The 14827-nt window shown below is 37.5% G+C and overlaps 1 protein-coding gene across 1 annotated transcript in view; it reads left to right on the forward strand.

Moving 5' to 3' along the window:
- DNAAF9 (dynein axonemal assembly factor 9) overlaps window positions 1-14827 on the forward strand; it is a gene marked incomplete at its 5' end in the record, with an annotated part of 76246 nt that overhangs the window by 13343 nt on the left and 48076 nt on the right. The window contains 6 exons of the mRNA XM_082481996.1: window positions 3283-3402; window positions 4254-4378; window positions 7953-8049; window positions 9316-9422; window positions 11832-11909; window positions 14106-14204. Coding sequence (XP_082338122.1) covers window positions 3283-3402; window positions 4254-4378; window positions 7953-8049; window positions 9316-9422; window positions 11832-11909; window positions 14106-14204 — 626 coding nt within the window. The remainder of the gene's footprint in view (window positions 1-3282; window positions 3403-4253; window positions 4379-7952; window positions 8050-9315; window positions 9423-11831; window positions 11910-14105; window positions 14205-14827) is intronic.

Here is a 14827-nt window from a genome sequence, read left to right on the forward strand (position 1 = left end):
TCAGCCTGCCCCTAGACTGCTCCTCTTACCTTTCCTCTGTTTCCTCCCCACATGCATGTTGCATCAGTGCTGGTGGTTGGCTGATATCTTCCACCCTGTTCATCTTACTGAGCAGACAGATTTTCCTTTTTATTCCCCCTTGCCCTGTATTTGGCCAGACTAGTTTTCTGCTGGTTTCACAAACTAAATCAGCTCACTGAGAGGTCAGATGAGCACTGACTTCAGGAGAAAAAGGAGCAGGAATGTCTCCTTGGGCAGCAGCGGGCTGTTAGATGGAGTCATTGCCAACATACACCCTTGTGATGAGTTTGGAATGGTCTGGGAGTTACTAAACTCCCAGCTCAGCTGGAGACAGGCGTGGGGGTTTCCTAGTTAATAGCCTTCCCCATTGTTCTGTTGAGGACTCTTAATACGCTTTCTGGAGGTATCTTATCTTTGTCATTGTTTCATTTCCTGTTTATTTTCCGCTAACTATATCTGTTCATTTAACTCCATATGTTTCTGTAGAATAGTATTAAAGCCTCAGTATTGAGAGCCACTGTCTGTACTGGATACTTCCAAAAAAAAAAAAACCCACAAAAAACCACACCACACCCCACCCCCCCAACAACAACAAAAAAAAAACAAACCACGAAACCCAAATATTCTGCAGCATTAATGGTTTTATGGTAAGCTAATGTCTTCCCTGCTAGCCTGTGAGCATTCTGCAAGCAATGAATTTACCCATGTCCACTATTATAAGAGTTAAGCTTATCAGTTGCCCCTCCTTGTTAATATCATCTTTTTGTCTTCTCTTCCCCTTCTTCTGTCATTAACTGAAAAAGCAGGGTTTTGGTGCTTTGCTTTGAAGATCATCTCTTCAAGTCTGAAGGGCTGGTGAACCCAGCTAAAACCTCCAACTCCTCAAATGATGGCAACATCTTAACTTTACTTTTTACGCGGACAGTTTCTCATTTTTGTTCTGATCTTCCAGACTTTATAGTCATCTGTTCCTTTTTCTGCTTCTGTTAGCCTGAGCACACCCCTTGGGCTATTTAGGCTTTGGAGACCCTAGCAATGAACCTGATGGGAAGAAGTGCAAATGTCATGGCCGCTTTCATCCATGCTGGTAGGCCTGTAGTTGAGGGTGCCTTGTTAGATTAACACTTGATATGGTAGATGATGTTTGCTTGTGAAACACAAGTGATGTTGCTTGCAGAACAACTGATCTAATATCTTGCTGCTGCTGAAAGGGACTATCCTAACTCCTGCTTTATGCCAGTTTATTGCTCATCTGATTGCCTTTGAAAGTTGCTTCAGTTAGGTAAGCAGTCAGTAAAACATCTTCAGGACATTGTGTATGCTAGCTTTCTAAGGCTATAGCTGATTTCAAGGAGACTGATTACATTGAAACGGAGTTCCCTAGAACAATGGGACAATTGCTGCCTGGAGGAAGGGAGTCTCCACACCTGGTTGTAACTAAAATCCCACTTAGAGACAGGGACTTTGGCACCAGTATTAGTGTGCTGAATGCCATTGAATTCTAGATTACATTGGTACATTTGCTTTCATGGGGCTGGAAACGTCAATAAAATAAAAAAAGAGAGTGTCTTCTCCCTCTTTTGTGCCCTCTCTCTCTTGAGTTCACAGATTCAGGGCAGTCTGTTTATACAGAAAATTGCTGGCATAGCAAAGACAGAGCATTGCAGCAGAGGGGAAAAATGAGTGACTGGGTCTGAGCATTCTTTAGCTGAGGCTTACTGATGCCATGACCTGAGTTACAGATTGACTGCTAAGACTCGTTTGTCAAGGGATGGCTCCTAACGCACAGAATTGTGATTTGTTTTAAAAAGAGCATGTTCCAAGGATGTATATAAATGAATGGGAGATCAGTGCTAGAAGCTAGATAGCAGAGGAATGAGGATTCAAAGATTGTGGCTGGAAAGATTTTGGAGGACTGAGAAAGCTGGGGCAGGCGTGACGCAGCTTCCCCCTTTCCCAACGCAGTTCAAGGAATGCAATGCTATAGTGTGCTGGCGGTGCTGATAACCATGATGGCGTGAGTGGGGAGCAATATTACAGGGGCTCATAGCTTCAGCACAATTTGAAGTGATTGTTTCTCTTCTGTAGGCTTCAACCAAATATCTGATATGTTGGAATATACATGAACGATTATCCAAGGGTCGGTTGCTGCACAAACAAGGGAGTTTATTAAGATGCGGGATTCAGTGGCTGGATGCAGACACGGCATCTGGTTAGCACTTTAAAGCTGAATAAAAAAGGGACATAATTAGGACAACCTAGGGTTTGTTCCAATTTCTGGTACTTTCAGGTGACTATCAAGTAGTTTGGTTTCCAATGCAAGTCCTGAAACACAGGCATCCAGGCTGTGTTATTACATTATCAGTGTACCGATCTCTCATTTGGACAGTGGTAACAAATCTTCATTTGTTGGCAACCGTCCAGCTGTATCCTAATATAACTTGGTAGGAAAACTCGATGTTAGTGTTTATGAGAAACTTTGCAGCGGTTGAGACCAGTGACGTCTGTCAAGTGTGGATGTCAAGGATGTTTCATGCGTAGTTTTACTTGTGGAGAAAACTTGATTTATTACAGTAGAATTAGGAATTATGACTGTGACTGTGAGATGAAAATAATGCTTCCTAAATCTGTGGCCTGTTTCCTTTTTTTTTTTTTTCTTGTATTATTCTTATATCTCTTAATGCTCCGGATCTTCAATTGTTTTAAGTTTATTTTCCCAAGGACGAGAAAAGGCTTTCCTTGGAAACTGTTTGAATACCATATGTTTTGTCAGAATACCTTTTCATGATTTGTTAGAAGTCCACACTGGCTTTCTGGTGACTCAGGGATTGCACTTTAATACTGATAAGATAATGTTTAATCATGTATTCTAAAGCAGGAGATTTAGGTCACAGGATTAGTTTGTTAGGAAGCTTCAATCAAGAACATATTAATTAGATTGCATACTGCATACAGACAGATGTTTAAGTTTGAATTACTAGATAAAATTGAACTTTGGTTGATACAGAGCACTGCAGAAAACTAGACTTATTTAATTTTTTTCAAGGAATTAGGTCAAGAGTGGAATGTCAGCACGTCTTGCAAAAACTCTTTTTTCCCTACCATGTCTTCCTAGTATGTTCAATGGGGATAAGTGCCCACTGACTATGTGAGGGAGTTAATACTCCTGTTTTAAAGTTTTTTAATTAGGGAAGAAAACAAAATTTTCAGGTGTACAATGTTAGGACACATAACACTACACATATGGCTTTGCTTTTGCAGGAATAGATAGTCGATACAATGAAGGTTGCAGGGAACTGGCAAACTATCTGCTTTTTGGCTTGTATAACCAGAATAACAACGATTTCGAAAGAACTGGATTTCCTGAAGAAGTTCTTGACGGTAAGATACTCGGCATTTTTACCTGTTCTTCAGTGTTAGTGGAACGTGGGTGAGCAGAAAAAGGGGCATACCTCAAAAAAAAAAAAGTCAGTAAATCTCTAATTGTGTGTATGCACATGAAAAACTGCTCTTAAAAATGTTGCTAAAGAACTCTTGTTTTTAAACACGTCCCCCCCAGGTGTTCTAAACCTAGACTAATACAGCCCATTGCAAGAAGTCTTAGTTGAGTCATGGTATGTATGTACATGTGTTACCAGTTATTGTGTGATCACACCTCTGGAGTTCAACAAATACTTGAACTCTTATTTACTTGAACATATTAATTCACTTCTGTAATATTTCAACGGTGGCCAATCACCATGGTCACAGTTTATTATTCCCTTATTTGCATGAAACTTAGAATATCTACCCCGTAGGCTGTAGTGCTCGTTTTTAGTTGAAGCAACCTTCTGCCTGATGTTAATCGGGCAAGAACAACTGTAGTTTACAGTTTTGTAAGGGCTCAGTAAGGACTCATCACTGACACTTGGCTTTTCAAAGGACTGGCTGATGCAAGTTATGTGCAAGACTTCAGAATAAACCCACAATTGTTCAGAACAGTAAGAAGTACTATTGTACTTGGAACCGTATGTGACTGCCAACTGTTTCTTATTATTTTTTTTTTTTTTAAAGAAGTGGGGAATGACTGTGTATTCAAATAATTAAAGAATTTTCTTTTAATGAAATACATTATAGAAAACACTTTTCCAAGTGTTTTCTGTTCGCTTTCTGTGAGGTTTTACTGTGCACATATAATTCTTCTGTGTATGGAGTCTTGATCCTGGAATAATTTTTTGTTCTGTTTGTCGCAGATATAATCATATTAATAAAAGCTGACAGCGTCCATCTGTACTGTAACCCTGTGAATTATAATCATCTTTTACCGTATGTGGCATACTGGAGGAACTTGCATTTTCACTGTCTAACTGAAAATGAGGTAAGTGGAAAATGAATGCAGATAAGAATTGCTGATGAACTTGCTAATGAACTGATATTCAAAGCTGGACTTTTTTTTTAACATTCCTCCCAGAAGTCTTTTTTTCTTTTTCATACTCAGCAGGGGGGTGATCTGCATATATATATGGGTATTAATCATTTTTCTAATGTGTGCAAGAATAATATGTTTTTAATACTTTGTATTTGTTGGAGCATGAAGACAAATTGCTCCCCTTTCCCACTAATTACTATTGTTTTGACATGAGTCAGTGATCTTTTAATGAGGAAAAACATGGGTTGCGAAAAATGCGGAATCTGAATCAAGTACCATAGACAATACTGAGATTTCCAATGATAGCTTTATTTGCTACCAAAGCAGTGTTTTAATGCATTGTTTTTCAATAGTTTCAGAATATTAGAAAAGATCGGCTTAGTAAGCCATTTAAAATCAGGAAACTTTATTATGTATTTTCATTTTAACTTTCAACTCTTCCTTTCAAGAGCTATTAACCTCACTTTCATTGGATCCTGTGAGGGATGGGGCTTTCATCTTGCATTTAAAAGTTAATGTGTTCTTAAAAAAGCCATGTTCATCATAGTAAGGTACTGTTAGAGGAGTACGAAACGAAAATACTGTTTGTCTAGATGTAGAATAAGAACTCTCTTATTCCAGTTAAGACTGGAAATGCTTCTTCCTAAATGCTATAATAGGAAGCTTCATCTCCTGTTCAATTCTGTGTAGTTCCTTTTCTAAATTAGAATTATACTGAAATCTGGAGGGAAGTGGGTTAGGAGCCTGTGATGTCAATGGGTGAAGCTGGTGGAAGAATGAATGGGGAGGTCAGGGAGAGAAATCTTTTGTTCTCTTGAGTTTCCAGCTTAAAAGTGATGGGGCTTACGGTAGATTGATTATGTTTTTATGTGGCTATTTGATAGTTTAAATCACAGAATTATGACATAATTCAGGTTAGAAGAGACCTCTGGAGAATGTCTTGTTCAACTTCTTGCTTAAGGCAGGGTTAGTGATAAAATCAGATCAGTTTACTCGAGCTTTTTGCAGTTGGATGTTGAAAGCATCCAAGAATGATGACTGCAGAATTTCTCTTGGCTATCTGCTCTGTTACCTGACTGTCCTAATAGTGAAAAAGTAGTTATTTTTATGCAATCTGAACCTCTCTTGTTTTAAATCATGCTCTTTGTCATGCATCCTGCAACTGTAGACCACTGTGAAGAGCCTGGCTTCACCATCTCAGTAATGTTTTTGTGGGTGTTGAAAGGCAACTATGAGGTCCAGTGTGAGCAAGGCTGGGTCTCTCCTTGTAGGACAAGTGCTCCAAACCACTGGTTGTCATGGTGGCCCTCCACTGAACTTGCTCCAGTTTGTTGACGTCTTTCTTACACGTGGTTCCCAAAACTGGATGCAGTGTTCTAGATACAGTCCCATGAGTGCTGCGTAGAGGGGGTTAATTACTTCTTCTTAAGATGTAAACAGTTGAGCTACAGGTTAAAGCATGCTGTAGCAAAAGCTAAAGCCTGGCTTCATAAGGTTTTTCTGTTGCCAAAATCCTTACTGAAAGGGCAAATGTCAAAGCAAACCTGACGGTGGTAAACACACATACGTTTTGGAATCAAGAAGGGAGTAGTTCTTTACAGTTGTGCTAGCAATAGTGTGTTATCTCAGCTATTGAATTTTAAGCTCCATCTGCTTATGGCCTTTTGTATGATGTATCGTGGTAAGTAGTAACCTTAATCACACAGTACTGGCTTGAAATAATGATGTAACTAGAAAGGTAAACCATATGCCTTGCTATTTGTGGAAATGAATGGAAAAGTTTGATTTCTGAAGCTGAAAATACAAAGTTTACTTCATTGCTGTTTCATGTGAATGAGCTGAGCGATGAACTTTCTAATGTATAAGAATTGCCAGTTTCCTAGATTACTTCTGAAAGGGAAATCAAAAACCATTGCTGTGTCAGGCTTTAAGTGCATCCTGTTTACAGGAGGATTGCTTGTAGTGGCTTTTAAGCATTTTTTTTTTCCAGTGATAGAAATAAGTTTTGCTTGCTTTTATAAAAATGAAGACAAAAAAGCTCAAGAGTTTTAGAAATAAAGCAAGCAATGCTGTAGCTGACTTTGTGCAGCTCTTGGTGAATCTGGCAAAGCCTATAGCCTCTCCTTTGTTTCTTCCTTCCTACTTGCCTTTAACTAGGCCATAGGAATTTAAGTGAATATCCTAGTTATCAGAAGAAAAAGCATATTATTAACGAATGCCTGTTTTCGAAATGGCCAAATAAGATAAAGTACTGAAATTTGATGCATACTGTGTAAGCTTTCTGGGTGAAATGACTGTACCGTTTATGGAACGGTCTGCATTTATACCTGCAATAGCAGATAGTGAGCAAGCCTTTAGCACCCTGCCAAAAACCAAGTTCTTATTCAAATGGCTTTTTAAGTCTTGAGAAACTGGCAGTTGTTTGGTGCTTGGCTTTGAACTGAAACTTTGATCCGGCTTCCTTGGATTGAAGAAAGAACACATCATGGAGGAACTTGTGCTGCATCTTAAATTCAGGCTTGTCTTAAAAGGACTTGTTCTTAAAATAAATTTTTTGGGTGTACCCTGAAGCTCACAAAAGCTATTTTAAAAAGTTCATAATTATGTAATTTACCTTAATATTAAGTTCAGAGCAGTGTACATTAAAAAAAAAAAAAAGTAGACAAGACACCACCACCTTCTGATCTTGCTCCAAAATGCATGTGGCTCTTAAAGTGCCCAGCGGGGCTAGACCTGTTGGTTTCAGGCTTGCTGCTAAACTGTACCTTTTCAGATGAAAATCATAGAACATTTTAGGTTTTTGTTCTATTATAAAAATGATTTTTGTGTGATTTGTCTCTTCAGTCTGTTTTTTATGCTTTCCTGAGCCATAAGTATGATATTTGTTCTTCACTCCTTCAGTCTGCTGAAGTCTTCAGATGACTTCAGTCTGCTACTATCGTGAAACAGCAAGAAAGTGTTTCATGGTGGTGTCTCCTCTTCTTTCCTCTTCCTTTTCCTACATATATCTCTCCTTCAGGCAGCAGTCGGTTCTTATTGCTTGTTCTGTGACTTGAGGCATAGCTCTTCAGTCTGCTTTTCTGGTTTAGTGTTGTTGAGCTGGTAATTTATTTTTTTCTCAGTGGCAAGTTTTTGTGGCACATTAGTTGGCATTCTCAAAGTATCTCTTATTCTTTAAAAATTGTCCAGAATGCAGTAGATGATGTTGAAAGACATCACTGAAAGTAAAGTATATATTTATGCCTTTGTATAACCTTATTAAAACCTTGCTCTGAAGTTTGATTTTTTTTTAAAAAACAACTTCTATTGGCTTGAATGCATCCCTGCCATGTTGGAGTTTCTAAAATACAGAGCCCAAAGAAGTTCTTTAACTCCTGGAACCTGTAGGTAATTTTTTAGTGGATTACGTGAAATGACATTTGCCATGGTATTAAAGCATTACAATATATGTTCTCTTTAGCGCAAAACTAACAATCAAATTAGGCATGCCTAATCAAATTTTATTTTAAATGGCTTCTTTCAGTATGAAGATGAAGAAGCTGCAGAGGAATTCAAAATTTCCAGCTTTGTAGACATGGTTCGAGATTGCAGTCGCATTGGTATTCCATACAGCTGCCAAGGTAGGTTAGCTTGTTTTATGCTTATAGTGTAAGTGTTTTGCAGCATGCAAGTCATGCAGTTCAGGGAATGAAGCTTGCCTTGCCTTTAGTAAGAAGTAAGGATTAATATGTCAATAGTTTCCTTTTAGCCTCTTTTTACTTTAGAGTTAGGTTTCTTTCTGAAAAATGTAAGCCCTTAGACTTCATCTGAAGGGTGAGTGCTCACAGCGTGAGGCAAAGAAATAATTTGCATTCAGAGAAGCGTGTTCTGCTGCTACAGAAGTTCTCTGTTCAGATGGCAGCTCCAGATAAATACTTCTTTATGTAAGGAAAGAATAAACATTTCGTTATGCAAGTTTCCTTTTTTAGCACTAAAAAAAATGGACTGCATGACTTCCTGTTATGATCTGTCGCCAGCCTTGCAGCCTGAACAGTGTAATCCTACATTGTTCAGTGAAGTGTACTTTGCAATATCCCCAACAGTGAATAATGCAAAAGCAATGCAGTGCGTATACTTTGCTGTGTAGCACAAGCATATGGGGTTTTTGATCCATAATACAGTAGGGGAGAGGCAAACAAAAAAAGAAAATTGCTTTCTATTTTCGAACTGTGTTAAGTCCAAACCAGGCTAATCCTGTTTTGTTTTGGTGTGGGTGTGTTTTGGTTTTTGTTTTTGTTTTTGTAAGTTCCTGATTCTTCATTACTTCTCTTGAGGAAAGGTTGATATGCTCTGACTGCCTGAAAAATCATTAATGGGCCAGAGCATGGGGGAAGGATGGCAGTTCTTCGTTAGGAAGTATTTAAAGATGTGTAGCTTAAGGATGATAATCACACTTCAGATGGCATACAGCTTCACCAATTAGTACCAGGCTGAATAGTTTTCCTCTTTCCCCAACTTTAAATTCTGATTTAACATGGGGATCGTGTTGACAGTATTTTACTTAAGGCCAAATATTTGAAGAAATGGGAGTAAGCAAAATTCCCTGTTTATTATCTTCAATTTTAATGGCACAGCTTTACTAATGGTCTTGGAATGAAATCTGCGAGGAGACATAATATCCTTTGCTAGACTGATAGCTGGGAAAAATGGACAAAATTTGGGGTGCACAGAATGGAGTTTCTAAAAGCTACCATCTTCACAAAAAAACACTTTTCAATTGCAGATTTTAATTTGTACAAAGACAGGATAATTGAGATCCCTTATTAGAATCTGAGAACAACTCTGAGATCTCACAGAAAGACTGTCAGTATTTGTGAGAGAATGTTTCTGTGAAACTTCTTTTGCAGGTCATCTACAGATATTCGATATGTTCGTTGTTGAAAAGTGGCCAATAGTGCAGGCTTTTGCACTGGAAGGAATTGGGGGTGATGGCTTCTTTACAATGAAATATGAAGTAAGTAGTTATTTTTTAAATTTTCTTCCATTTCCATTCTGAAGCAGACATTGAATCATGGAATTATTTCAGTTGGAAAGTACCTTTTGAGATCATCTAGTCCTGACACACCGCTCGAGTGAGCTTCTAAGCTGGAAGATGTTTTTAAGGATCTTATGAAGCTGAATTTTGAATATGCAAGGATGGAGACACCACAGTCTTACTGAGAGACTGTTAGAAGCTACACAGCACTCTGTCCTGGATAAACCATGATTGTTTGATCACCCCCCAGCCTCTCTGTTGTGATTTAGAACTTCTTTCCTTGTCTTCTAGATCTTCCTCTAGCAGTAACAGAAAACACGTTTTGTAACTCTGCTAGATGGGTATAGATTTGCAAGAGAAGTTGGTTAGTGACAAATGCCTTGAAATTAACTGAGAAAATTAGAAGTGACTATATTTCTTGGGTCACAGGGTTTTGACACAGATATGCATCTACTTCTCTCACCAATGTTATATATTGTGTCATCATAGCCTGCTGAATAGGGCAACAGTCAAGATTTTGGATGATGCTCCTAGTTGTAATAATGATTTGCTGTTCCATACTGAGCAACTTGTGTCATTTGATTTGCCCATTTATTAAATAGACTCTAACAGCATCTTCAGAGGACAGCTTTGTATTTATGTACTTGTTTGAAGCTTCTTTTATTTAATTTTCTTGGATCTCTGCCACAGAAATGCAGATGTCCTATTTTTCTTGTCACTCCTCCATTTTTGCAGCCAGAATGTTCTTTGACTTCTGACAACTGGAAAAAAACCCAAGGAATTAATAGTACCATTGTTAAAGTCTCATCACATACAGTACTGTACATGCTTGCTCAAAAATCTATTGTGTGAGTTCAAGTGTGCCTTTCTCTGAGTACTGTACTCTTTCCACTGATACCTTTATTCATGTTTTTTTTTTTTTTTTCATCACTGGTACTGTAATCATCATCTTGTGTGAACCTGTCAAAATTGTTAAATATGAAGTGCAAATAATGAGCATCCTTGTGGAGGTCTGCCTAATAAATTAATAGTCCTTCCTGACGTCAATGAAGACTTGCCTGTGAATTCAGGAGTTGTTTGGGTCTTTACCCTGGCCAATTTATTTCACGAATCCATAGAGGCTTTGAGAAAAAGTGTAGATCCAGTGTGGCAATGACTTTGTAAAGACAGAACCTCTCCTATTTCATTGTGGGAGTTGATACTGTCTTTACTGCACTGTTGTAAACTTAAAAAGGAGCAATGCAAATTCTCAGCATCTGATTTTAAGAGTACACGTTAGTTCTGTCAGTTCAACCAGTTTCAGCTTGAGTTCCTGCTTTCTTCCTCCTTTCAAGTCATAAGGGGATTTCAAGTGGGAAGTGGCATTCTTAACCATGCATATACAGTTGCGTAAAAAGTTATCTGTTAGGCAGCTGCTATATGTCACAGATGGGGAGGGAAGTACATTTGGGATGACTGTAAATTCTCTATAAATTAAGACTTCTGCTGTTATTAAAAGAGGGTGTTCTCGGTGCATTTTTAGCTTCTCAAAGTGACTTTCCCACTACTGTGCGTTCTGTGCTGTTAGATTTGAAGATAATCTAATGATCATAACTTTCTAATATTTTTTCAGTGTTTTAAGGGCAGTTGCTCTATTACTCTTATTACAGAAGTTACAGTTGCTCAAGATGCTGTAATCCAGAGAATTTACTGTACCGATAGGTGAATGGAAGTGATGTCTGGGAAATAATTATTACTATATCTGATAATATGAGTAACTCCAATAACTCTAAAGAAGTGGTTTAATAAAATTCCAGTCAGTGTTGCATTTTTATCTAGGTGGGTGGTGGGGAACCCTGTCAGTGCAGAAATTATTCAGATACCAGTGTCCCTGAAGAATATGTTTTTGAATAGTGTTCTCATATGCATCATCATAGTACTTGGAAGAAGGTATTGCTAATTGCTAAGTTAAACTAGCTTTGCCTAAATTTACATTATGCTTACAGTGAGAATTGGTTAGGGCGTAGGATGACTAACCTTGGATTCTGCTTCTTGTCTGTCTTGTCTCAGAAAACTGATCTTTCCCTTTTGGTTTCACCAGCAGATACTATTCTTTGCTATTAACTCAGTTTTGAAAAACTTTGTGAAAGGACTTGTTTGAAAGATGCAGGCAAAACTTTGCATGTACTTTGAACCTTCACTTGGGGAGATGAGTCTCTGAAGCATCCAGAACACTTGAATTTGGTCAATTCTTTTGTAACCAGTAGTATAAAAATACTTCTGAATTCAGAGTTAAGGAGAACTGTTAGACAGGGCAGTCTGCTGCAAGTCTGTTTCAGTGTGGCTTAAATCTGAATCCATGGCATTCTTCATGTTGTTTTTCACGAAAGTGTTTAAAATCTTTTTCAGTTAATGGATGTCAGTGTTGATTTGTGGAAGACATACAGCAAAATGGATCCTGTTTCCTTGGAGGACTTGCTCTTTGAGGTAATGCAGGTGAAATATTCTGAATCAACTACTAGTCTGTTCGTGTAGCCACAGAGCAAAATTTTTGTGATTTTGTTTGGTTGTTTCTAATAGTGCTTAGGAACTTAACCTATGGGCTCTGCATAGTGTTGTTCACAGGGTCTCTTTCCTTTCCTCAGATCTACCACAAAGTCTGCAAAACACTAAAATAGCTTGTGTTGGATTCCTTGAATTTCTTAATTTGCCTGAAATTCTCCTTAAAATTTTTCTCAATGGTGTAACTATTCTTCAGGTCATAGGACTATGTACAAAGTACAGAAAGTTAGTATGTTTGTGTATGTTAATTCTCCTTCTGCAGCAAGGGGAGGAAAAATCCACTTCGACATACAGCCATTCTTCCAGGAAAAAACACTTTCACGATTGCTTTGTAACTACTTTGAGTGGATAACAGTGACACACAGTGGCTGCCCTGATATTTTGTGAAATACAGACAGTGTAAAGTGTTTCCTCATTTTAATTTCGAGAAGAAAGCAGTGTATGAGTATTAGTACACATTTTGTTGTTAATTTTTTATCAGTGTCTAGCTTGGCAGCAAAGTAGGCTTTTAATATGTAGCAATTTCAGCAGTAAGTATCCTTTATTGATAAAATTTTGGTAGTTCACACCAATTTGGTTATTAATCAGCTGCTGTAATGAAAATTAAAATGTCGTACAGTTTACATGTCTGTCAGTCTAGTCACTCTCTGATACTTCACTTCCTCCTTCCTGTGGAAGTGAGGTAAATGTCTGGGACTTCTCTTACACCCGGTAAGTCTACCCTGAAACAGACTTACTTATCTTATTTTGAAGTTTTAAGCCTGCAAGTTGTTGTTAAATTCAAAAGACTTCAACTTTTCTGACAAAAATTAATGAATGGGGTTTTCACACAACTCTGTTTTGATAGAAATTGGTGATTTTAAAAATGATTAATTTTCTCAGTGAGGATGAAGTTAGGTGATCTTAAAGAGCGTTTGAAGCTGGTATATTTTTTTTTTGTTGTTGTTAACATAGCTTTGATTTCAAAAAGTTCTGAGTTGAACTCTACTTGGGATTTAAAAGAATGTTCTCTACAATGTTGGCATGTTCCAAAAAAAACCTGACAAAAGCACTTTTTAGTTCTTAGCTTCTATGAAAAAATTATTTGAGACTGAAATATTCTCCAATGATAGTTTCTCCCTCTATATGTAAACCTTCATTTTAAATCTCCGATATATGCTTTATTAGTATTTTGGAAGGCTTGTAAGATTTCATCAACATTCACTTGAAATTTCATTCGTTGCTGCATTAGTGAAGTGGCTGAAGTAAAATACTGGATAAACTTATGCCGCTGATAAAATCATAGTTCTGGTTTTGCCTGTTACATAAATATCTGAAAAGCTACACTTTCTCATATCAGGATGTCTCTCATCCTCCAAGTTAGTATGTGAAAAATAGCTGAAAGTAATCTTGAGAGCATTTTAAAATTGCCTAATTCAGTATGCTTCCTGCTTTATCAGCATGGCATGATTTTTCTTTTGACTTTTCTGATTTTTTTTTTTTTTAAATTAATTTGAGTGGAACACTTACCTGTAGTCATCTTCCTTTTTTTTATTCTGGTTTAGTGAGGTGTTATTGATGTTTCCTTTTCCACTTATTTAACAAATGCAGGTAAAGAAATTAGCTCTGCCACTTGCATATCATGGGCTTCCCAAATTCCCTAATCCATTTCTCGTTTTCTGTCCATAAGCCTACTTAATGTCAGATACAAGTTACTGCAGAACCATATACAGATTTAAAAATGGAAAATTAAATATGTTTTGGAAGTCTTATGGGAAACATGAGGTCTGAGTTATGAGTGGTCTGAAAACAGTGTACTTCCTTGGGTTAAAAGCAGATAGCGCAGGACTCTGGTCCTTTTCCTTCTACTGCCTCTTCTCTCTCCAAAAACAACAAAACCCCAAACAAACGAAAAACCACACGCCCCCAAAAGACCCTACAAATCCAGCAGAAAGTCCTTATCTTTTAAAAGATACTTATTTTCTTGTACTCTTTCATTGGGCAGGCTGTATTCTATACCGCATAGTGAAATGTAATCTATGTTGTTCTAAAGTAATTTGGGTTCGTTCAGTAAAATCTGTGACTTCCTTTCTCTGATATAACACTAGCCTTACTAAGTGATGTTGAATATTTTTCTTCTAGGACTTAATGATTTTTGAACACCAGTGGACCAACTTCTTTGCTAATTTTGATACTGAAATTCCCTTCATTCTGGAACTATCAGAATCTCAGGCGGGGGAGGTATGCCTGCTTCAATAATCTTTTGAAATGCTAGTGTCATCCATGCAGAAGTAATAAGTATTCAACATTGGGTTTTGGTTTTGGTTGTTTGTTTGTTTTGTTTTATTTTTTTTCTCCCCACCCCAACTCACCTTTCATGTTTGAAGAGTAGAAAACTATTGTGTGTTTTGTTGTTGTTGTGGTTTTTTTTTTTTTTTTTTTTTTTTTTTTTTTTTTAAGTTTACCACCCACCTTACCTATGCATGGTATGATGGTTTAGAACTGCCTGGTATAACTCAGTTGAGTGTTTATTCACTGATAATTGAACTTAGTTGATTTATATCTGCAAAACAGATCCCTCTTTGTAGGTGGATTGGCTTTCATTTTGGTGGAAGCTCAGGTATGTGCACTTCCTGACAAGCTGAGGTCGCACATGTCGAATCTCAAACATAACTGATGGTAACATACAGCATGGTTAAAAATAGCGCAGTTCTTTCTGGTAGCGTGTGTTGCTTTTTAAGCATAGACAAGACTTAATGGTGTTTAGGTTTGTTTATGGAGGTTGGAAGTAATTTTTGAGTGTTCAGGAGTTTTCTCTGAGAAGGATAATTGAGGTTTATTCCTAACAACAGTGAGAATATATC

Source organism: Vanellus vanellus (assembly GCF_965231255.1).
Source record: "Vanellus vanellus genome assembly, chromosome: 4".
Classification (NCBI taxonomy): Eukaryota; Metazoa; Chordata; class Aves; order Charadriiformes; family Charadriidae; genus Vanellus; species Vanellus vanellus.